The 20,478-nt window shown below is 52.9% G+C and overlaps 8 protein-coding genes across 8 annotated transcripts; 4 read left to right on the top strand and 4 right to left on the bottom strand.

The window, feature by feature from the left end:
* Positions 1-3,099: 3,099 nt before the first annotated feature.
* On the bottom strand, positions 3,100-4,243 carry SETTUDRAFT_166577 (glycoside hydrolase family 45 protein). The gene is made up of 3 exons (XM_008023214.1): positions 3,695-4,243; positions 3,429-3,610; positions 3,100-3,360 (listed from the first exon to the last, which is right to left on the bottom strand). Exons 1-3 carry the CDS (start codon positions 4,154-4,156, stop codon positions 3,186-3,188), a joined length of 819 nt encoding a protein of 272 aa, XP_008021405.1. The 5' UTR covers positions 4,157-4,243; the 3' UTR covers positions 3,100-3,185.
* Positions 4,244-5,790: 1,547 nt separating this feature from the next.
* SETTUDRAFT_24744 (uncharacterized protein) lies at positions 5,791-6,300 on the bottom strand (the record flags this gene model as incomplete). Its single annotated transcript, XM_008023002.1, has 1 exon — positions 5,791-6,300. The coding sequence occupies one exon, from the start codon at positions 6,298-6,300 to the stop codon at positions 5,791-5,793; it is 510 nt and encodes a 169-aa protein (XP_008021193.1).
* A 1,281-nt stretch (positions 6,301-7,581) lies between these two features.
* On the top strand, positions 7,582-7,912 carry SETTUDRAFT_102229 (uncharacterized protein; the record flags this gene model as incomplete). The annotated part of the gene is made up of 2 exons (XM_008023213.1): positions 7,582-7,719; positions 7,787-7,912. The coding sequence occupies 2 exons, from the start codon at positions 7,582-7,584 to the stop codon at positions 7,910-7,912; spliced, it is 264 nt and encodes an 87-aa protein (XP_008021404.1).
* Positions 7,913-9,133: 1,221 nt separating this feature from the next.
* SETTUDRAFT_166575 (uncharacterized protein) lies at positions 9,134-9,845 on the top strand. Its single transcript, XM_008023212.1, has one exon. It carries the CDS (start codon positions 9,198-9,200, stop codon positions 9,375-9,377), a length of 180 nt encoding a protein of 59 aa, XP_008021403.1. The 5' UTR covers positions 9,134-9,197; the 3' UTR covers positions 9,378-9,845.
* Positions 9,846-10,279: 434 nt separating this feature from the next.
* SETTUDRAFT_166574 (uncharacterized protein) lies at positions 10,280-11,633 on the top strand. The gene is made up of 2 exons (XM_008023211.1): positions 10,280-10,594; positions 10,650-11,633. Exons 1-2 carry the CDS (start codon positions 10,350-10,352, stop codon positions 11,371-11,373), a joined length of 969 nt encoding a protein of 322 aa, XP_008021402.1. The 5' UTR covers positions 10,280-10,349; the 3' UTR covers positions 11,374-11,633.
* A 4,272-nt stretch (positions 11,634-15,905) lies between these two features.
* SETTUDRAFT_166573 (uncharacterized protein) lies at positions 15,906-16,896 on the bottom strand. Its single transcript, XM_008023210.1, has 4 exons — positions 16,845-16,896; positions 16,318-16,713; positions 16,176-16,262; positions 15,906-16,120 (listed from the first exon to the last, which is right to left on the bottom strand). The coding sequence occupies exons 1-4, from the start codon at positions 16,854-16,856 to the stop codon at positions 16,091-16,093; spliced, it is 525 nt and encodes a 174-aa protein (XP_008021401.1). The 5' UTR covers positions 16,857-16,896; the 3' UTR covers positions 15,906-16,090.
* Positions 16,897-17,302: 406 nt separating this feature from the next.
* On the top strand, positions 17,303-18,436 carry SETTUDRAFT_166572 (uncharacterized protein). Its single transcript, XM_008023209.1, has 6 exons — positions 17,303-17,473; positions 17,529-17,554; positions 17,610-17,630; positions 17,677-17,715; positions 17,766-17,875; positions 17,928-18,436. Exons 1-6 carry the CDS (start codon positions 17,465-17,467, stop codon positions 18,242-18,244), a joined length of 522 nt encoding a protein of 173 aa, XP_008021400.1. The 5' UTR covers positions 17,303-17,464; the 3' UTR covers positions 18,245-18,436.
* On the bottom strand, positions 18,414-20,267 carry SETTUDRAFT_174797 (uncharacterized protein). Its single transcript, XM_008023208.1, has 2 exons — positions 20,101-20,267; positions 18,414-19,915 (listed from the first exon to the last, which is right to left on the bottom strand). Exons 1-2 carry the CDS (start codon positions 20,181-20,183, stop codon positions 18,628-18,630), a joined length of 1,371 nt encoding a protein of 456 aa, XP_008021399.1. The 5' UTR covers positions 20,184-20,267; the 3' UTR covers positions 18,414-18,627.
* Between the last annotated feature and the right edge of the window lie 211 nt (positions 20,268-20,478).

Here is a 20,478-nt window from a genome sequence, read left to right as displayed (position 1 = left end):
TCCAAGGGCAACGACTATGTATGGTATCCCACAGGGCGCCTCTTGGCACCATCATGGTACCAGGAGTATGCTTGTGTTGTGTGTCCTTTTTTTGTCGTCTCGTCGGGCCTTTGGGTGGCGTGGCGGGACAGATCTGAGTCGCTTTCCCTTTGCCCCCCCTCCCCCCTCCCTCCCGTCCATCCCCGAGATGCTGATGCTACGTGCTGCATGCTGATGTAGATGCCGGGTTTGCTTTCCCCTCCCTCCCTCCCTCCCTCCCTCCCTCCCTTCCTCGTGTTCTAAATTGAACGGGAGCGTCGATCCACAATCTGGACATCTGCCCGCCCGTTTTTTTATCTCATTTCATTTCTTCATCGCTCGCAAATCGGCAGTTTCGCAGATCGAGCTAGCGGGAAGCTTGTTTGCGAGAGATTAATTGAGATCCGAGGGGGACGGGGGGAAGTCGGAGAGAAAAAAAAAAGAGAGAGAGAGAGAGAGAGAGAGAGAGATGGTGTGTCTAGATTGCGCCGATGAAGTAATAGCTAGACGGGGCGTGGGTTGAGTAGTTCGCTCGCTCCAGGGCTCAGGCTCGTCGGCGGCTCTACTGTATGTAACATTGTGTGAATCGGCGACTTGCTCGCTCTTTTTTGTTTCGTGGACGTCGGCACCAAGGCGCGGCGAGGGCCCTTGGAGCTATCCTGGGCTTGCCGTGCCCAAGCCGTAAGCCTCGCACTCGCACAACGGGGATTGCGCGGAAGCATGTGCGGGCGAGGCGAGGCGAGGCGAGGCGAGGCGCTCCCCAAACCCAGTCTGCCCGTTGCGCGTGGGTATCCCTCGCTCCACCAACGACCTGCCATGGCTTATCCCAGGACTCCAACCCTCGTGGTACGTACCCGACAAAGTAAAACGCCCGCGCCTCCCCCCTTCCGCGCCGCCCCGCCATCTCGCTGGCCCGCAGGGAACAGCGCTGTAAGAAAAAGACGCCCAAAACTCAAATACTCACATCAGTCGAGTTGCGCCATGAGTAAGTACCTAGGGAACGAAGAAGAAAGAAGAAAAAAAATAACCTTTTGCCAAATACGAGGAATATACGAGGAATACTGCGAGGTACAGGGCGTGCCAAGAAAAGCCAACTGCGACGTTCAACACCACTTATGCGCGCGTGAGACGGGAACAGTAGCATTTTCTTTCTCGTCAGGCTACCTCTGCATGTTACACCCCTGCCTTGTTTTTTTTTTCGTTCGTACAGTTGGGTGTGGTAGTAGTAGTAGTGGTATGTAGTACGGCAAGGAGCGGTTCGTAAAGACGGAACGCTGTACAGCCGAAAGAGGGGGGGAGAGAGAGAGAGAGATGTAGGGATGAAGCCTCGTACTCGTAAAAAGAAACAAAGGTAAGAAAATAGCATGTAGCGCATAGCGAGAGGTCATTTCCCGCCAGTCCTGGGGTTGGCTGGTGGTGGTGGTGGTGATGGTGGTGGTGGTGATGGTGGTGGTGGTTTTTTCCCCGCCAAGTAAGACGTTTATCCGCATTACATACCTCCACCACTACACCACTATGGCTATGACTTACAACGTCCCATTAACACCACCATGATCCGCCACTAAGCACTACGCGCCCAAGTGCGAGAGAGAGCGGAGATAATGCATGCCCTTCATCCATCGTCACCATGACAGGCGGGAAATTGGCTTCCCACCCCATCCTCGCATGATGAGTGTAGTGGCAAATCTCCTCCATGGCCGTTCCTGACATGCCCATGTGCTCGCCATTCGCTCGCCGTCCCCCAGCTTACTTCTGTCATGTGTGCCCCCCCTCTTAGTCTACACCTGCCATGCTTCGAGGCGTCCGCTGCCACGTTTTAGCCCTTGGTAATATATTGGCGGTTGCCACTAACGGACTGGCCCCGCGGCTCATATGGATAATCTAACCTGCCTGCCTGCCGCTCCCCCCTCCCTCCCTCCATCGAAAAAGCCCTGCGCTGTTAGCTGGTTGGGCTATGGGGAAAAGAAGGAAAAAGCGGACTAGCCTAGCGAGCCAACGGGCGGGAAGGTTCTCGAGGGGAAAATGAGGGGCGTGGGCGAGAGAGATTTTCTGGGGTTGCCGAGCGGGTGCATTGCTTGGTTTGGTGAGTCTGCCTAAATCATGAATCTTCTAGTCTTCTTTGTGCTTAGGGGGAGATGCGGGGGAGGGGGTTGGAGAGAGAGACATGACCTATGAAATTGTTTTCTTTTCTTTTTCTTTCAATTATTTTCCTGTTCTCCACATCTAGGTGTGTAATAAAGATGTCGAGTGATCAAGTGTCTTCCTTTTTTTTTGCGTGCCTCTGATTCGATGGCCATGGCTTGGGATTCCCATGCCGTTTTGCTGTGCTGGCTGAGAGATTGCATTTATTGCCAGGCGTCGACTAATTTCTGGCCCCGAACCAACCATTTCGCGTCCCAGATGCCCCTCGTTCATTTCACTTGCCCAGTCCTGACGCCTCTATTTCTTCTTCTTCTTATTTTTTCGCCTCTCACCCTCTTCGAGGCCGAGGCTGATGGCATTGTCAGATGACGAAGCACGGCAAGCCCCCCTCCCCCCCCCCAATTTTCATGCATGGATACCCTACCAATAAAAAATTACCCACATTAACTCGGTAGACCCCGTTGCCAGCCGGCTTTGTCTCCGCATTCTTTTGGGAACTTCGGAGTCGCCGGTCATGTGTGCGCGGGGTGCATAACTCTTTCTTCTTCGCCCCCCTAGCCCTTTGTTCTCGTTTAACTATCGATCTGGCTACCAACAGGAAAGGAATTGAGGGAGGAAGGAAAAAAGGAAGACAAACAAAAAAAAGGGCGAGACCTTACATACATAGTCGCCATTTTCACGATTTGAATCTTGCATCTTGGTGTTTTGGTGGCTAGTCTTGGGCTGAATGCCGCTCATGGCTTTTTTTTATATTAATGTTCTGCATGGAGCGGGCTACTACTCTCGTTGAGTAATGATGAAGCTTTTCAAACTGCTAAGATTTTCATGGCTACGTGGTAACAGCATGGCACACACACACATACACATACGTACACGTACATACATACATGCACAGCCTGGGCAAAGTCGGACAAGAACTGGTGGGGCTGTGTAACCCGTTCAGCGGGCGAAATGAAGAGAGAAGAGAGCGTGACGGATCGTAAAGCGGGCCGCGGGGACGTGACGTGCAGGGCGCATGGCCGCTGCTATATCGATATTAGGCCTAGCATCATGGCGGCAGCGAGAGCCATAGTGCTGTGCGAGGTGGGCGTGAGGCTCTGGGCAGAAGATGCCTGACCGTCAAGCCTCTTGTCGTCATTGCGGACGCAGTTTGTCTTTGCCGTAATCTCGGCCGGGCACACAACGCGTTTGAAGTTTGCGCTGTGGAACCGTTAGTTTGTAACCCCCCTTGTAGAAAAAAAATACTGCAGCATTGGGAGCATCATTACCTTGGAAACGATGCGTCCTTGAACCAGTCAAAACGCCACCGGCATCCCGGTTGCAGGGCCTCGGGCAGCTTGCTGCAGTCGTCGCTTGACCCGACTCCTACATTGTCCTGGCCAAACACGGATTGGTCCACGCCGTATTGCCGGGCGCATGCACCCGATGAGGTCGTGTTGCCACCAGGTACCTGGACAGACTTAGTTTTGGCCAACACAGAGAAAGAACAAGAAAAAAAGCAGGAAAAGCAGGGTTCTCAAGGGGGTGGACTTACTGCGAGTGTGAAGCGGTTTGCCGTGGTTATGTCGTATGCCGTGTTGGAGGCTTGGATGATCATGCTCTTCCCGATCAGAGGCTCGCTCGTGAAATCCAGCTGGTAGCAGGCGCAACACCACGCGTCCTCGATGCCGCCGTGAGTGAACGAGGGCAGGATGTAGACGCCGGCAAAGCCATAGGACATGGTGTCGTTGACGACCCACGGCTGCTGCTCCGCACACTGGTAGGCGGTGCCGCCATTGCAACCAGTGCCGGCCGAGTCGTCGGTGGGCTTGTTGTCGGCGGTACATGCTTCTATGGGGCGGGAGAAGTCGGCCTTGCCCTTCCAGCCGCACGAGGGCTTGCAGCAGTCCCAGTAGCGTGTGGTGATGGCCTCGCCCGAGTAGTTGAGGCTGGCGGCGTGGGCGGCGACGGCAAAGAGGTGCAGGCCGACGAGGGCGTTTCGAAGAAGTTGCGACATGTTTGTTTAATCTTGTTCAAAGCAGAAGGGTGAGGAGTCCAAGACAAGAGCCGAGGAGCATGGTTCTCTGGGGCAGAGGGGTCCGCGTGCAGCAGTGGCCAGGAATGGTGCGTGTATATATTTGAAGGATACCGTAGAGGAGGGGTCCCTTTTAGCATGGCCACAAGGAGAAATTAAGCTGCTTTGGACGCCATACCCCAGGCCGAGAACATGAACCATCATCCATCCTGCTGTGCACGTTGCAGGGATCGGCGGGACGTGGGTACTGAAACGGCTCCCGGGGCTATGGCATCTGAGAGGCTGCCGCCAACACTCTACCACTCGACCGTCGCCCTATCCGCGCCCTCTGGCGATGCCACCACCACTCCTTCGCAATGCCGCCCGCCCCCCGGCCCATTGCCTCGTGGTCCATTATATTGTCTCGTTCCCCACACTCTCCCAGCCAAGTGCACCGTCTCCCCGCAATTCGGCAATCGCGGAATCCCGCCCTTTTGTCGCTGCAAAACTCCCCTTGACCAAGCGCGCCGGCCGGCCAAGCCATACCAATAAGACTACATAACCAAGCATAAAAAACTGTCAACCAGCCCGGCCGGCACGTGCCTGCGCCCCAAATTTCCCTCTTTTTGCGAATCACAGCCTAAGGTTTGGCCAAACGTCTCACGTTCCGCACCCCTTCTCCCCACCAAGTCGACGGGGCTCACCTGTCGGCTGTTCTCGCCCCGCCGACACCACAGAAATTTCTCCGCTGCCCGGCAACACACTCGTCCTCGACTCGCAAACGTTACCGGGCTTAGCTCCCCCCCCCCCTCCCAGCTACGCCATGGACAACCAGTGTGGCTCCCGCTGCCTCGCCCTTGCACGTGGGCCTGCTCCCCCTACCACACGCCTCGGCTGTGTCGCGCCATGTCCTTGCTGAAAAAGGCTTCCAAATATGCCCGATTGGCCGGATTATCAATATCGCGTCCAGACCGACTCTTGTACTGCCACTTACCAAGACGTCCCTACACAAATTGCCTGTACGCGATACGAGCGGATGTGGCCAAAAGCCGCGTAACCTGATGCCCATGGTATCGCAGGCCCATTGTGCGTCTTGTCGCCTACACACAATGGCGCGACGGGCTGTGCAAGTGCCCACGGCGTTTCCCTTGGTCCCACGACACATCGCCCATACCGAGAGGCTTAAGCATACAGGGATGCTCAGTCTTCTCAGCCACAGTCTACCACTCACTTGTGCGAGCCATGGCTGAGTTGACTCCAAGGGCGAAACCCGCGCACGTCCTTGGCCTCCCTTTGTTCACCAATGTCTTGGCATCTGGCTCAACAGGCCGACCTTGTATCGGCCGTGGGCGTGAGCAAATGCTTCGGAGCCCCATGAAGCCGTGCGGACCTTTTCATTGCACTCGGGGCCGTTGGCGTGTGGTTAGCCGTGTCAAACAAGTAGAGTAGCGGAATTGAGTCAACTAGTGCAGTGACAGTCCATCAGAAATCCAATATATCAAAAAAGGAACCAAGCTGACACACGCTGCTAGTCATCCGTACATGGCCGTTCTGACACGTAATACAGACACTCAAAGGTATCCTGTTGATTGCGCTTGAATATGGTCCGTCTCCACCCCCTTTGACTCCCCCAAGCTTCAAGCAGCCTTTCTCCCCATTGCATACGATGCAACCATATATGGCACTCCAACGGCCATGCCAGCGCCTGTCCCTCCTAGCACCGCACTTCCCACCGGCATATTGACTCTGCCCCGGCGCGCCGCCACCACAGCCGCAACTGCGCCTCCGGTCGCACTACCGAGAGCCACCCAGTCGGTCCTGACTTCGCCGCTGTTTTGCAAGATGCGCCACGACCTGTCCTTCCACTCAATGTCCTCGCGCCCTCGCATGCGGCCCCATGTCATGAGGGCACCCGCAGCCGTTCCAGCCACCAGACCGCGCCCGCTCGTCTTCAGTGTACGCGCAACCACGGCCTTGTAGTTGATGGCCGTCTTGCGGTACCGCGCCGCCACAATCGACGCGGGAAACTGGGCCAGCGACAAAAAGGAAAACGACATGGCCGAGGCGCGCATGACGTGGAGGTACAGGATACTGCGCGCGTACCGTTGGTCCTCGGCGTAGGGTGTATGTGGGAAGAGGGAAGTCATGGCGACTGCTTTTGCGCGCTGACGTCTGCCTCCTAGGCTCCAGGTGTTGTTGGTGGTGTGGCAACTTGAACAAGCTGCGTATGTGTAAGGTGTTTTTGTTTTTCCTTTTTTTTTCAAACTTCAAAGCTGTTGGTGGTGATAGGTTGACCCAGCTCTCCTGGATAGCGTAGATATACGTGTAAAAGTCGGACGAATCGAGCGGGGGATTTAGGATGGTGGTTTAAGCATCAACATTACTATGTGGGCCAACCTGTCTCTTATTTTCGAGGCCTAGAGACGGGCTTTGTTCATGTTTCTGTTGTGCAATGGCCTCAGAGTCGGCGGTAGGACAATGGCTGCAAGGCCAACACGCCTTCAACTTCACGATGGGGTGTTTTCCCCGAATATCAGACGACCAGTTGAGGTTGGCCGATCGCGTGACATAGATCAGGTTATGTTGCCGTTTTGTGGACGACGTTGCTGTTCAGGCGTCCAGGCCTGCGTCTTTGAACCTCCGACCCCCGATGCTGTGTCGGCCGTAAGCTGCTGTGCGGTATATCTCTTCACCAGGATGGAGTTATCCTTCACCCCAAGACCGAAGAACTCGCACGTACGTATACAACCCATGTTCCAGTGTATACGGCGCTGCCCAGCCGCATAAAAAAAATGTGGTCTGGCCATGACGACGGACAAGCTCAAAGTCGTCATGAACGTCGACGTCGTGAGCTCTACCAGGATCGTGGCCAAGGGTCCGTTGTCGTCGCCGTCTATACCAGGTTCTCTATATTCCATCCAGACAGGTAGTATTACTAGCAAGTCGTCACTGCATTCGCCTAAACAGCCCTGCGGGAGGAATCGATGTGTACCAGGATGGCCAAACGCCACATCAATCTGCGGCGATCTGAACAAGGCGCTGTTTCGCCTCTCGAAAAAAGCAGGATTGGCTGCGACAACGAATAGAAAAAGAGTTTGGCGCACATCTTGAAAACACCACGCGCGCATGCGAGTGATGGTGTTGCGAAAAGCCGCATGACGTCACCCGCTGAGGCAGGGCATAAAAGCCAGCCCGATTCAGGGCATCGACAGGGCCTCTCCTGGGAAAACTCATTATTGCTATTACTCTTACTCTCTTGGGTCAACAAGACTAGAGAAAACAATAATCAAACAAATTAAAATCGTCAGATATCGTTCTATACATACCCACGAGGAGAGATCGGTTGGGAAACACGATCAAATACCCGAAACATCCAGCATCAGCATCCATTCGCCTCCCAAAACAGCCGAGAGAGCAAAAAAAGCAAGATGCCCATCGGTCAACAGGAAAGTGGTGTTACATCAGGCGTCAAGTTTGTCACTTCGACGGTAGGAAATACCGTCGGAGGCGTTACAAACACGCTGGGAGGTGTCGTGGGCGCTCTTGGGAGGGGCGTCGGTGAGACGGTAAATTAATGATCATATCTACTCACTGCATAAAACAGGCACATGCTGACGTTGGACTGCAACGCAGGTCGAGGGCGCCACGGGCAGTGCTGGCCGCCCGGTTGCAAGGGGCGTTGCAGATGTCGCCACAAGCATCGAAAAGGGCGCAAACAACGTAGCAGGAGGCGTGAAGCGGGCTGGAGAGGGGAAGTAAGGTGGCTGGGAAGTGTGTTTTGCAAGTGAGAGGTGGGATAAGAGAAATGATTGCAAAGTTTGGTGAAACGAGTAGACGACGACCAAAGGCCGATTTTTCTTCTTCTTCTTCTTCTTCTGTTCATTCTTTCTTAGCATTACTACGTACTAGCTGGTGGATGTTGGCATGACAAGAATGGATACTCGATGCGCAAATCAATCTTTAGTAGTCACATACCATGGGTTATCTGCGTCCAATCTGGAGGTGCATTACTCGTTAATATACCGGTGCCACGCCGATATGTGGTGCTAACCTTGATCAGTCGCATGGGTGTGTGTATACTATGAAAAGAGAACGGGCCTTGCCTGGACCAGGACAACGTACCGCGGCTTTCTCTGCTTGTGCTATGCAAGGCTTACATACATGAAGCTGGTCCTGTTGAGAGACGTTGCAGTAACGTGATCCAGCGCGCTCAACGAGATGCCGAGGATTCCGGATGTCAAACAACTTCTTGTTTGGTGTGCGTCACCTTGGGCGCTTGGAGAGGACGGAAGATCGGATGGCTGTCCTGTCTTTCCCAACTTCTACTATAGGTGTAGAGGGCCAGGTGATGGTGGTGGTGGGGGGGGGGCAGGGGAGCGGGTAGGGGGAGAGGCCCTGCAGTGAGCAAGCCACTGCCACTGGCCGGCGCACCCGTCAATATCCTGGAGATCAGCCTTACTTAGCAGCCGGGGCCCATGGTGGGATCATGATCGCCGAGGCCAAGCAACTTGAGTGAGGGAGCCTGAGCATGAGCATGAGTCTGCTGGTCTGTTTTCCAGCGGTCCCGTGGAGGGCGGAAGAGGAGGCGGAACAGCCGATTGCTCGCCGCTGTGGCCCATTCGAAGCCTCGTGACTAGGTGTAGGTGTAGGTGTAGGTGTAGACTAGCGATAGCAGAGATGAAAGGATGCTATGGGACCGGCTTCCGATGCTGTAAGTGGTTCGTCCGGCGGACGAAGGCGCCAAGTCCCGGAGAGGGAATGTTTAAATGACGTCACCTTTACCGTGGCATACGCGTCCAGCACCAGCAACCAGCCTTGTGCTTGTCCACCACCGTCTGCCGTCACCGTCGTCTTTTGCCTCTCCACACGAAGCCACGCCATGTCTGATGTTTCGCAAAGGCCATGCATTTTGTACACGATTCGCCGCGGACGCGGACCAGTCGTGGCCACTCGCGCGCCCGGCACCCAAAGCGTCTTCAACACCTAGTGCCAGCCAAGGCAGGCCAAATTGCTGGCCGCCAGGCGCAGGCGGCACACTATCGATATGCAGCCGAAGGGCCTCATGGCTGCCTCTCAAAGCCGTCTCAAGCGCTTCCAGGCAACGGTTCCGCTGGAGACGACGAGTGCGAGTGGAGCGGCTGAAGACGACTCCATCAAAACCAAAAGCCACACCACATACCCCACAAGGGCTGCGCTGGGCAACGTAAGCGTCGTGCCGGATTAGGAACAGATCTTTGATATCGCGCGGGCATTCGAGGCCTCGACACCTTTTCCATCAGGCCAGATCCTTGTATCCAGCCCTTGGATAGCCCAATGGCGCCAGCTACATGCCACTACGGACCACCCTGCAGACGGTCCAGCACGGCGACGAAACAGACCGGTGCAATCGAGAAATAACGCCCTGCCACACGCAATTATGAAAATTGCAGTACGCTAACAGGTCCGAGGAGCCTTTGTCTCAGACCCACTCAGACAAACGCCTCGGTTCAACATGTTCCCAAAGCAATGCATACGGTGCGGTGCGGTGCGAGCTCAACACTTGGTGTTTGAGGGTTGCCGACGTCAGTCGACAGCGTCAAATGCTGTCAAGAAACGACTGACGTAGCTGGAGCCATTCTATAGCACGCGCTTATGCTATGCTAACCACTCTCTCCGATTAAATGCACGGGCTGGGAACGACGCTCGACTACACAGAAGGCGGGCCAAGCTTTGCTCATGCACATCCCCAGCATAACGGTTGGTGAGCTAACTGAGGGGTCGGCTGAATGGGCATCCAATGACACTGGAGAAGACTCCGCAACCTCTGTCGCTACGGCACAAGCACACCCGTCTCCAGCCATCTTTGCCTGCATTGGAAGGCGTCAACGCTAACGGCTGGAGGGTTGTCTTGGTGCGCGGAGTTGATCAGTGGTCTCTGCTCGACAGTGGTGCGCAAGCTGTTGGCCATGTCCGATCCACGATGACATACTTGACGAGTTAGGTTGAAATGGCAGGGCCTATATAGCTGAGTTTCCTGCCTCATGAATTTACCTATCAGCTCATCTCACACATTCGTTGTCGTGTTACCAGCCTCCTCGAAGTCTTTGCTCATTCATCTATTTCAAGTAACTGATACCTCGTTCATCAGTCTACTCCGCCTCGTCACTGTATCCTACGATCTCTAAATTAATACACCACCTCAATCCCGCCTCACAGAATGAAGTCTTTCATCGTCGCCGGCCTTTTGGCCACTGCCACTGCCTACCCCCAGGCCTCCTCCGACTCCGAATGTGCCTCTTCTGCTGATCAGAAATTCACCATCACCACCGTCAATGCTACCGAAACGTCTGCCAGGCGTAGCATTGTCAGGCGCCAGCTCAATGGCCCTCTCACCATGACCCTCAAGGACGGCAAGTTGACCGACCAGGCCGGCCGCACTGGGTACATTGCTTCCAACTACCAGTATGTTTTCTGCAACTTGTACTTGGTCATATCACAACAGCTAACATATTGCCAGATTCCAATTCGACGCCCCGGTCCAGGCAGATGCCGTCGAATCAGAAGGCTTTGGTCTTTGCAGCAATGGTTCCTTATCGCTAAAGGGTTCCACCATGTTCTACTCGTGCTTGTCTGGTACATTCTACAACCTCTACAGCCAGTCGATTGGTGGCCAGTGCATTCCCATCCACATGCAGGCTATCATGACTGATGATACGCCTAGCGTTACTCAGATCTCCGACGGCCAGCCCCAGGCTAGCGAGCCCGCTGTCACCCAGATTTCTGATGGCCAGCCCCAGGCTTCTTCGCCTGTTGTCACTCAGATCTCGGATGGTCAGCCTCAGGCTTCGTCGCCGGTGGTTACTCAAATCTCTGATGGCCAGCCCCAGGCTTCTGCCCCTGTTGTCACCCAGATTTCAGACGGCCAGCCCCAGGCTTCCGCTCCCGTCGTTACCCAAATCTCAGACGGCCAGCCTCAAGCATCTGCACCAGTCGTCACTCAGATTTCCGATGGACAGCCCCAAGCATCTGCCCCTGTTGTAACTCAGATCTCAGACGGCCAGCCCCAAGCATCTGCTCCTGTTGTCACTCAAATTTCCGACGGTCAGCCCCAGGCTTCCGCTCCAAGCAACTACACACCTACTACACCCCCACTACCCGAGTACACTGGTGCTGCTCCCACTGGCGCCGCCAGCATCAGTGCCCTTGTCGCCGCCATCTTTGTTCTCTTCGCCTTCTTGTAGGAGAAAAACATACGCTCGTTCCAGCACTACAAAAATGATCTCAGGTTACGGCCGTTATAACGACCAATTAATGTAGGACAGAAGTAGTGGAGGATGATCTTTCCTTTTTCCTTAACGACATTCCTTAACGACTGTATGCGTATATGACACGACCATGTAGATTCCTAATGCATAGGCGGCATGGTGTTTGGCTCTTCATTCACGAAAAAAGACTTTTTTTTAATATGTACTTATGCATTTCGATGCGACGACCGACGAACTAATGGACAATGATCAACAATCAATCTAAATTCCATCCGCCTTCTCCCGTGTCGTGAGAGTCAACTGCCGCTTTCGATTGTGATGGCTGCAAACTCGGACGACCCTGACTCGCCTTCTGGGGGAGTATGCATCTGGTTTCGCCGGTGCACAGTCTCCACAGTGCACACATACATACACCAGCATCTGGATCCTCCGCCCACACACTACTGCATACTGCAACAAAGCGGACATGCGACACGCACATTCCTTCCGCCGCCACCGAACTGCTTTGCTGCAGTCTGTTGCACAGTCGCTGATCCCCGCGCGCTCCCCAAGCCCTAATCGTACGACCAAAACCACTTCGCAACCGCTTACATCCGCTAGTATCTCACACGCCGCCACCCCACCTCACCGCTTTAGCTCTCTTTCATCCCCATGCATAGCGCCTTTTCCCCCAAAAGCAGCCACCTGCAGCCTGTCACACACACACGTCCAAATAGATTGTCTCAAGTACCCCCGGAAACAGAAAAGATAAGACGGGGTCTGGTTGCATGCACGAGCTGGGCTGGGCGGAGTGGCGCGACATCGGGGCTCCTCGCGTGATGGCGCCAGCAACAACATAACATAACATAACTCATGAAAATGAGTATAATGGTTTTTTTACTAATGCTAATAGTCATGAAGGGGAGAATGGGGAAGCGGGGGAAAAAGAGAAGTTCAGGTATATGCAGTGCATGCAAAGACAAGACAAATGCACACAGTAAGGCCGAAGACTTGAGTGGCTATTACTACTACTACTACTACTACTACTACTACTACTACTACACTACTATATTCAAGAGAGAAACCGAAACAGCACAACACTAATATATGCACAACACTAAAGTAATTTATACTGTTGATAGCGGCGGCGGATTTCTCACCTCTTTCGAGGTGGTGGTGGTGGTGTCATGGTCTCCCAGAAAAATCGCCGTTGGACCATGTATTTTTCTTTCCAAAAAAAAACAATTTATCAGAATCCTCCGTATGGTGTATTATGATTACTTTATTTTGCTCCATATTCGTTGCATCACGCCCCACGAGGATCAACGATTCTTGGTTCGGGGGCTGGAGCCTTTGTGCTTGATAATCCAGTGTGCTTGGCTCCTGTGCACGTGTCGAGTTGCGCTATGGATGATGTACGGATGCTGGACATGGGGTTTCTAGGCACTTTTCTCTCTCTCTCTCTCTCTCTCTCTCTCTCTCTCTCTCTGTGTGTGTGTGTGTGTTTTAAATTGAAACCACGCTAGGATTAAGGAACTACGTAGTACACCTAGGTGTACATGGGCAAACCAGCACGGTTTGGATAACCACGCCACGCCACGCCACACCACGCCGCGTAGCCCTGCATAGGTATATAGTAGGTATCACTTCCTTTGCAGCACAAAGGCTCCGAGACGGGTGGCACTATCTACAGTAGCTCGATTGGATGGGTGGGAAAATAGACTTTGGCGGCGCGAGTTGCGCCCATGTCTCCTGCGGTACACTAGGGAGAGAGATAACGGCGTTACTTGGTACACTACTGTAGGCTACTACATACAGGTTTCTTGCTACAGGCCTGGTTTTACTTTTTCTTTAAGCTTGGGGTTTTTTTTCTTGCTGTGTCCTGCAGATGTTGCTAAAGATAGATGGATAGATAGGTGTGTACAGTATGGTTTTGCGGGTACAGAAGGTGCTGCGGTGGTAGCGATCTGTGTTACACCCAAGCTTGCAATACCCTTTGTATGAGTAGATTAACTTGCCGTATAGCCGTATTCTGGGTGGATGCATGTGTCTAGGTAGCTAGGTACCTGTGATATGGGATGTTGGGGCTGAGCGGAATGCAGCAGTGGTTCCGTTCGGATGAGGCGGGACTTGGAGCATGAGTGGTCATTCTAGAATGCAGGTTATCGTGCTATGAAAGGCGGAAATCGGCTTGATTTGCGGGAGGATATTCTGAGCTGCATACGATGGGCACAATGAATGTGGTTGTGTATCCACAACGAGCTTGACCATCTGGCTCGATGCCTTGGTTTGGCCACTGGACTATGTTAGTAGTTGGAGCTTTCCAGACATGTGATGTTGGTTAGTCTATCTGGCGTCTCTCGGATTTCCCGTTTGGACTCACAGAGTCCTGGTAGTCTAGTTGGGTCTTCCAAAAGTGCAATACGGAATACTAAGAGCGCTGTCTTTCTTCCTCTTAACGTCTTAAGCTAACTTGGCTGCCACTCAGCCTGAAGTAGTTGAGATGGCTAGTGTCTATCCTGCCCATTCTTCTCCACTTAGCTTCACAAACTGAGTCGCAGCTTAGCGTGAGGCTTCAAGACAAGAAAATGTGGTACAACATCAAACAAATGTCTCTCAACGTCTTCCTATTGAATCGAGACTCTTCATACTAGAGTATCTCAGCTAGCAGAGAAAGCTCAATCATGTAAGTTTAGGTTTTGAGCAAGCATGTATGCGCCCAAATCATGTTATTTTTGGGTTTGCTTTTCATAAACACATCTACTCATTCTATAGCCATGCCTCACCACTCATTTCTCGGCCAAAGACATGTAAGAGAATTGGCTGGACCAAATTCCAGCTTTTCAGCTCATCTGCACTTGCTAACCTTACGTTAAAGTAGCTAGAAGATAGTAAAGACAGAGGCGTTAGGCCCCAACGGCACCTACTCATGTATCTACTCCATATTGCTCTAGTCACTCTAGTCGCCATCTTAGTCCAACCGCTGGTGTTAGATGCAGAGATCCGATAGTTACCCGACTTGGCCAGTCTCACTAGTGTTAGTATATGTAGAAGCGGTATTTATGAGGGCAACGCTACTGCCCATTTAGTCGGAAGAAGTGACAGTAACCCGGGTAACTATATTTGCACGATACTAAGGGTGATTGGGGCCCGTTGGTGGACAGAGTTCGGTGTGCGGAGAACGTGCATGTAGGCATCTCAATCAACTTGCTGTACAGATTGAGAACATATGTTCTTTTTTCTCAGTAAAACTATGACGAGATTTCCAACCAATAACCTGTGCATATAACGGCGCGCAAGCTTAGTACGTGTAGTCAGGGTGTGAATCAACACAGTATATCCTGATATTCTAATGTAGCTGTTTTCTTCTCTTAATCTAATTGTTCCTACGTTGTGCATGATACGATGTCCCGAGACGTACTATTTGAGAGCAATGTACTTGATATCAAGAAGTGTGGATGGCATGCACGACATGTAATTCCATTTTGTTGCACCCGGACCAAGTTGTACTTGGTTGAGATAGATAGAACTAAAGCAGCGCCGTTGGAGCGCAGACATGCCACTTCCTTCAGATTTAGAAAAGGTACGCACCAGCAAAATTACTCCATGAAATTGCTCTAGTGTTGTCAAGATATATACTGATTTTGAGTATACTAGTGAGAACAAGTTAGACATTCATGCCACCATGTGGCAAAAAAACCACTTATTTATGACAACACCATTTCTGGGACCAAATCCACTCCTTCGAAAGGTAATATGATCTCAGCCTGACCCAAAATCGCAAACAATCTTTGTCAACACCCTTTATCTAATTCACGATTTGATCAACATATCTGTCCGGCACACCTAGCCCCATCGTAGAACTCCAGTATTAAAGAGATGAACATCTGAGCTTACTGTAATATCTACCCATTGAGATGCCAAACCCTTCACATGCAATGCTGAGAATGAAATCTTGGTACCATGATTAGACTTTTCTCCAGATATCTAAACCACTTCACAGCGAGCACACTAGGCAAACTCTATTTCTGATACACCTCATCCAAATAACTTACTCCATTTTACAAAGCATTCACAAACTTCTTTGTACAGGAAAGCCATATCATCGGTCCATAATCCTGGACGTCACATCCTACGCTGGAAATCTTACCACTATTTTCGGTTCCATAGATGAAAAGTCGGGTGTTTTTCGACGGGAGATTTCGATGGATGAGTAAGACTTACGCTGATCTCAGCTGAGAGTACGGGAAAGGTACACCACTTTTGCATCAAGGCGAGCGGAGAGAAAGCATCAAAGAAATCACAGTCTGGAGGTATGAAGGCCCGATTTATGTACGCTCAAGATGCAGAATGAGAGTGTTGGCTGCACTGTGTCATAGGAAGACCTTGAACAATTCAAAGCTGATAGAGTGTACACGAGATATGCAAAAAGTATGGGTTAGTAGAAGATCCAAATATGCATGAAGATAACCCTGCCACCTCTTTTGATATACAATCCAAAAACCAAAATCATCCGCATTTTGTGCATGTTTCGACGTCATACCCGCTAGCCAGTGATACTGACTGGACTACTGTGGGCGCGGAGCAGAACTAGAGAACGGGCGATAAATTTGATCAAAATCTAGATTGCATTTCCACTCTCTGGAATCGTTCACAAGTACGTAGGTAATACAACCCAGACTGGGTACATTTTGACTACATGGAAAAAAGATGCTTAGAGGACGGAAAGATCGCCAAACTTCTCCTGCGGGGTTGTTAGCATGCATGTGTAAATTCCAGCAAGTTATCCAAAGACGTGCCTTGTAGCCGGGGACGGCCCAGCGACCCTTGGAGACGAGCTGCTCGGTGCGCTTGTCAATCTCGGGCTGGGCAGCCGCAACCTCGTCCTACAGTATCCGTTAGCACACGTGCCCCCATTCATCCATCACCGTGTATACGTACAACAGTGAGGTCGGCGAACGGCCTGGCGTCCTCGATGTTCTTGAGGGTCTTCTGGAGATCGCTCAACTCCTTGTCGACGACGGCCTTGGTCTGTTCTGCGCTCTGGACGGCCTGGGCCTCGAAAGCCTCAATGGCCTTGATCTGCCTTCCTACGTCGTATGTCTGGGGCTTGAAAGACTTGAACTGCTTCTCAATGTCGTCGACGACGGCCTGGTTCTTGAGGACGCTGCGGTAATAGCTGAAGTCGACCTCCTGCGACTGCTCCGAGAGGACGGCCAGCTTGCGGCGCGCATCGTCGTTGCGCTTCTTGAAGGCTTGGAGGGAGGCGGCGGTTTGGCCCCTGAGACCGAGCTGCGTGGCCAGCTTGGTCCAGTCGAGCTTGAGGGCAGCGCTGCGCTGTAGGAGGGGACATGTTAGTTTTCTTGATGTTCACTTCGGGGCTGCCATTGCGGGTGGGGGCTCGTTGGCGGGGCAGCAATTGGGCTGTCCAGAGCTTCGACGAGGTGCTTGGAGGGGATCTGACGTACTCCGACGGCCATTGTGATGGATTTAGACGGGGATGCGGTGATTTCGGTTTCGTGAGGGTGGATGTCCAAGTTCTTCGCGAGAGCTCGGAACAGCGCCGCCAAGCACTCGGCGCCCGGACCATCGATCAGTTCCGCCCTCCATGGCCGCCGTCTTGCCCAAGTTTACTTCACCCATACACACCCACGTCCTACTACTACTGCACTTCCCCACTCAAAGACTCCGCTCGTATTATCCTCGCAATCATGTGGATTATTGACTGGTAAGTATCCTAGTTAGCGACTCCATGCATTCTGGCTGACCTCGAGCCAGGTGTAAGTTAACTATCCGACTCTCTCGCGATACATGAAGCCCGACGAAAGCCGTGGCCGCCTGCCCAACACGAATACCAAAGAAACACCCGCATCCCTACAAAAATAGCCTGAGTTTTATATACTATTCCCCGTGGCGGCCAAGATCCGCCAGAACGTGGCTACATCTGGCTTATCACATGCGCATCGAACACACCGTCCGCACATACATTGCTGCAGTCTTTCTCCATACCAATCGTTCGCTGTCAGACTGTGCAAATAGAAGCTGATGAAGGAAAACAGTTTGGGATGTTCTGTCCTCGCTTGGACTCATGAACAAGGTAAGCATGAGCATGGACAAGACCGGGCTGAATCCAACTAACATCGCATCTGTAGCATGCCAAGCTCCTCTTCCTCGGACTGTACGTACCCTCACATACCTCTGAATCCAAGGGCGCATGGCTAACTAGGCTTCAGTGACAATGCCGGAAAGACCACGTATGACTACCGAACCGGGCGCGCAAGCTCCGACTGACGTATCTAGGCTGCTACACATGCTTAAGAACGACAGGGTTGCTGTTCTGTAAGTGTAATGCGGCTCATTACTCCGCAATGAGCTAACGTCCTTTTTAGCCAGCCAACTCTGCACCCGACCTCCGAGGAGCTCTCGATAGGAAACGTCAAGTTCACAACCTTCGATCTCGGAGGCCACGCGCAAGCCCGACGATTGTGGCGTGACTACTGTACGCCTCGCGACCTTTCCAATTCCGCTACATTTGGTTAACTCTCCTCTAGTCCCCGAAGTTTCCGGTATCGTATTCCTCGTCGATGCCAAAGACCACGAGCGTCTTACCGAGTCGAAAGCCGAGCTCGACGCTTTGCTCGCCATGGACGAACTCAAGAACACACCCTTTGTCATTCTTGGCAACAAGATTGACCACCCCGATGCCGTCTCCGAGGACCAGCTCCGCTCTGTGCTTGGTCTATACCAGACAACCGGCAAGGGCAAGGTGCCGCTTGAGGGCATCCGACCTATCGAGGTCTTCATGTGCAGTGTGGTCATGAGGCAGGGATACGGAGAGGGTATCCGATGGTTGAGCCAGTATGTCTAGGCGCAATACTACGACAATAACTATAATGCGGCTACAGGATTGAAGAAGGATGTGGAGGGCATGTGGCACTTTGGCCTTTTGGGCGCGGTGAGCGGAACACAGGCACGGAACAGAAGCATGAAAGTCACACGCGTGTTAGATGTACTCTCACGGTCGTTGGCGTTAGCTCTTGGAAATAATATTACATTTGCATACCACTTTCCGCGGCACACTTTGAGCGGCTTAATACCGCATCGTCAATCTGCTTTGCCGGCGCTCAATTGCAAATATCGGGAAAAATAAGAAGTTGTTGATGCAAAGCGCCCGCAAACGCCACCCAATGCTCATGGTTACCAATTCGCCAGAATATCGACACGTTGTTTTTCTCCATCCACCCCTCCCGTTTAGTCGTCGTACTCTGCATCCCTCACTCCACAAAAGTCACTACCAAAGCAATTGTCCACCATGTACCACACGCGCCAGTACAAACTAGCACTGTTCATGTCAAAAGTTCCGTCGTCCTTCCGGGGAACAGAATCGCCGATGATGCCCTGGCCCGATCCAAACACCCATCCGATAATCGGTAGCGAGCCAACCGTCTGCTGCCAGCGGGGTTTAGCCGGCAGGAATGCCTTTTCCTGCGGCAAAAAGACGGCGGGTTTTACGTTTGCGCCTTTGAGGCGGAGGGTGGCGCGCTGGGAGCGGGGGTTCAGTGCCGTGGTTGTGGTGCGTGCGGGGATGGTGTTTGGATCGAGGGCTTGGTGTTGTTCTAGTGGTTGGACGGGCATATCGTCTAGGTACGAGGGAAAGGAGCCGGCTGTGTTGCGCATGAAGGGTGGGTCTGCGAAAGAGCGGAGTCCTTGTGTTTGTTGTGTTGTTGATGGAGCGAGTTGCGAGGCTGTGGCTGTGGCGGACGAGGCTGTTGCCGACGACTGCGAAGTACTAATGCCACGGAGACCGACGGTAGCGGACGACATGGTGTTGGGTGAGGCGGCTTGCGACATGCTTCCTGCTTCTGCCCGGATTGCGCGGTCGCCGCCTTGGGGACCCGTGCCTCTGTACATTTCGGCGTAGACGGTGTACCCTTGGATATTCTTGGGACTGTAGTGGCATGCGCGCTCGGCTGCTTCTGCGCTGTCGAACGTGACCTTGATCCAGTGATCACCTCCGACATACTCGTTGATTTTTCTCAGCGACGCCTTGCTCAGTGACCGATAATGTGATGCTCGCTGCGATGTGAAGTTGTATCCGAACTTGGGGTTAAAGGGCTCGCGGTCGTACTCTTCGTAGATGATGCCATTGGATACTTTTTCATAGTGCGCTATCGCTGCCCATTGTGCGTCGCTTCCGTAGCCGTATAGTATGACTTCCTTGGGCTCTTGTGTGAAGGCTGTGTTTGTCGATGCGCCTGCTGCGAACGAGTTGTTCAGTGCATTGCTTGCGTCTATCAGGTTCGGTGCTGAGCCTGGCGGGGGTAGTGCGGCAACGGAACGCGATGATACGGAGCGCCTCTTGTCTTCTTCCGCCTTGTAGCGGCCAAAGATGTCATCGATGGTGCGTTGGTTGAGTAGTTTCGCTTCGTCGGCAGCTTGGTTGGCGCCCAGCGGTGTCTTAGCCCGCGAGGTTCCGCGTTTTCGTGCTTTGCCAAAGGGGCCCTTTTCTTCGGGTATGCGCCGTTGATTTTGGTCTGAGCTGTCGAGGTCTGGGGTCAGCCGCGTGTGCTGGATTATCGGAGCGTCCCAATCGAAGTCTCCCATGGTGCGGACATTGCAAAAAAGAAGCAGAACGTCTTGCACAACATGCTCCCGGTTCTTTGATGACGCGTTCGCTTGCGCCAAAGGGCCATGACGGACTAGGGCAGTGAAAGAAAGACTTACTCCGCAAACTCATAGGCCCAGGGCAGCTTCCTCCCTGTCGAATCATACGCGCGCTCCGAGTCTGGCACAGCGTGGACCTGCATCTTTTCCAGCTCTTTGTCTCGCAGCTTCTGGTCTTGTTCCGGTCGAGGGCGCGGCGATTGCGCGTGACGTGCTGGGCGGCGTTGAACGGTCTTTTGTTTATGTGCGGCAAGAACAGCAGCGGAAACACGATCAACGCTAGCCAGGAACAACGCCGCGGCAAAGCCACACCAGCGCACGCACCAGCTGAGGCGCAGCCCTCGATCTTCAAGGCGACAGGGCCTTGCCCAATCCATCAATCACCAGCCTTTGCGCATACATGCAACCAGCCACAGCAGGCGCTTACTTTGCTGCTGC

Source organism: Exserohilum turcica (genome assembly GCF_000359705.1).
Source record: "Exserohilum turcica Et28A unplaced genomic scaffold SETTUscaffold_10, whole genome shotgun sequence".
NCBI lineage: Eukaryota > Fungi > Ascomycota > Dothideomycetes > Pleosporales > Pleosporaceae > Exserohilum > Exserohilum turcicum.
The sequence above is the reverse complement of the archived record's forward strand: the minus strand, read 5'-3'. Positions and strand labels throughout refer to the sequence as shown.

What these genes read in the sequence shown, in the direction of transcription:
- SETTUDRAFT_166575 (XM_008023212.1), top strand. Translation starts at nt 9,198, where the DNA reads ATGCAGCCGAAGGGCCTCATGGCTGCCTCTCAAAGCCGTCTCAAGCGC.
- SETTUDRAFT_166577 (XM_008023214.1), bottom strand. Translation starts at nt 4,156, where the DNA reads ATGTCGCAACTTCTTCGAAACGCCCTCGTCGGCCTGCACCTCTTTGCC. An exon ending in CAAACCGCTTCACACTCGCA is followed by an intron (nt 3,611 to 3,694) that starts GTAAGTCCACCC and finishes AAGTCTGTCCAG; the next exon opens with GTACCTGGTGGCAACACGAC. An exon ending in AAGGACGCATCGTTTCCAAG is followed by an intron (nt 3,361 to 3,428) that starts GTAATGATGCTC and finishes ACGGTTCCACAG; the next exon opens with CGCAAACTTCAAACGCGTTG.
- SETTUDRAFT_166574 (XM_008023211.1), top strand. Translation starts at nt 10,350, where the DNA reads ATGAAGTCTTTCATCGTCGCCGGCCTTTTGGCCACTGCCACTGCCTAC. An exon ending in TACATTGCTTCCAACTACCA is followed by an intron (nt 10,595 to 10,649) that starts GTATGTTTTCTG and finishes ACATATTGCCAG; the next exon opens with ATTCCAATTCGACGCCCCGG.
- SETTUDRAFT_166573 (XM_008023210.1), bottom strand. An exon ending in CGTTCGCCGACCTCACTGTT is followed by an intron (nt 16,263 to 16,317) that starts GTACGTATACAC and finishes CGGATACTGTAG; the next exon opens with GACGAGGTTGCGGCTGCCCA. An exon ending in GGGCCGTCCCCGGCTACAAG is followed by an intron (nt 16,121 to 16,175) that starts GCACGTCTTTGG and finishes ACAACCCCGCAG; the next exon opens with GAGAAGTTTGGCGATCTTTC.
- SETTUDRAFT_166572 (XM_008023209.1), top strand. An exon ending in AAGCTCCTCTTCCTCGGACT is followed by an intron (nt 17,555 to 17,609) that starts GTACGTACCCTC and finishes ACTAGGCTTCAG; the next exon opens with TGACAATGCCGGAAAGACCA. An exon ending in AACGACAGGGTTGCTGTTCT is followed by an intron (nt 17,716 to 17,765) that starts GTAAGTGTAATG and finishes CGTCCTTTTTAG; the next exon opens with CCAGCCAACTCTGCACCCGA.
- SETTUDRAFT_174797 (XM_008023208.1), bottom strand. Translation starts at nt 20,183, where the DNA reads ATGCAGGTCCACGCTGTGCCAGACTCGGAGCGCGCGTATGATTCGACA. An exon ending in TGGGCCTATGAGTTTGCGGA is followed by an intron (nt 19,916 to 20,100) that starts GTAAGTCTTTCT and finishes AGACCTCGACAG; the next exon opens with CTCAGACCAAAATCAACGGC.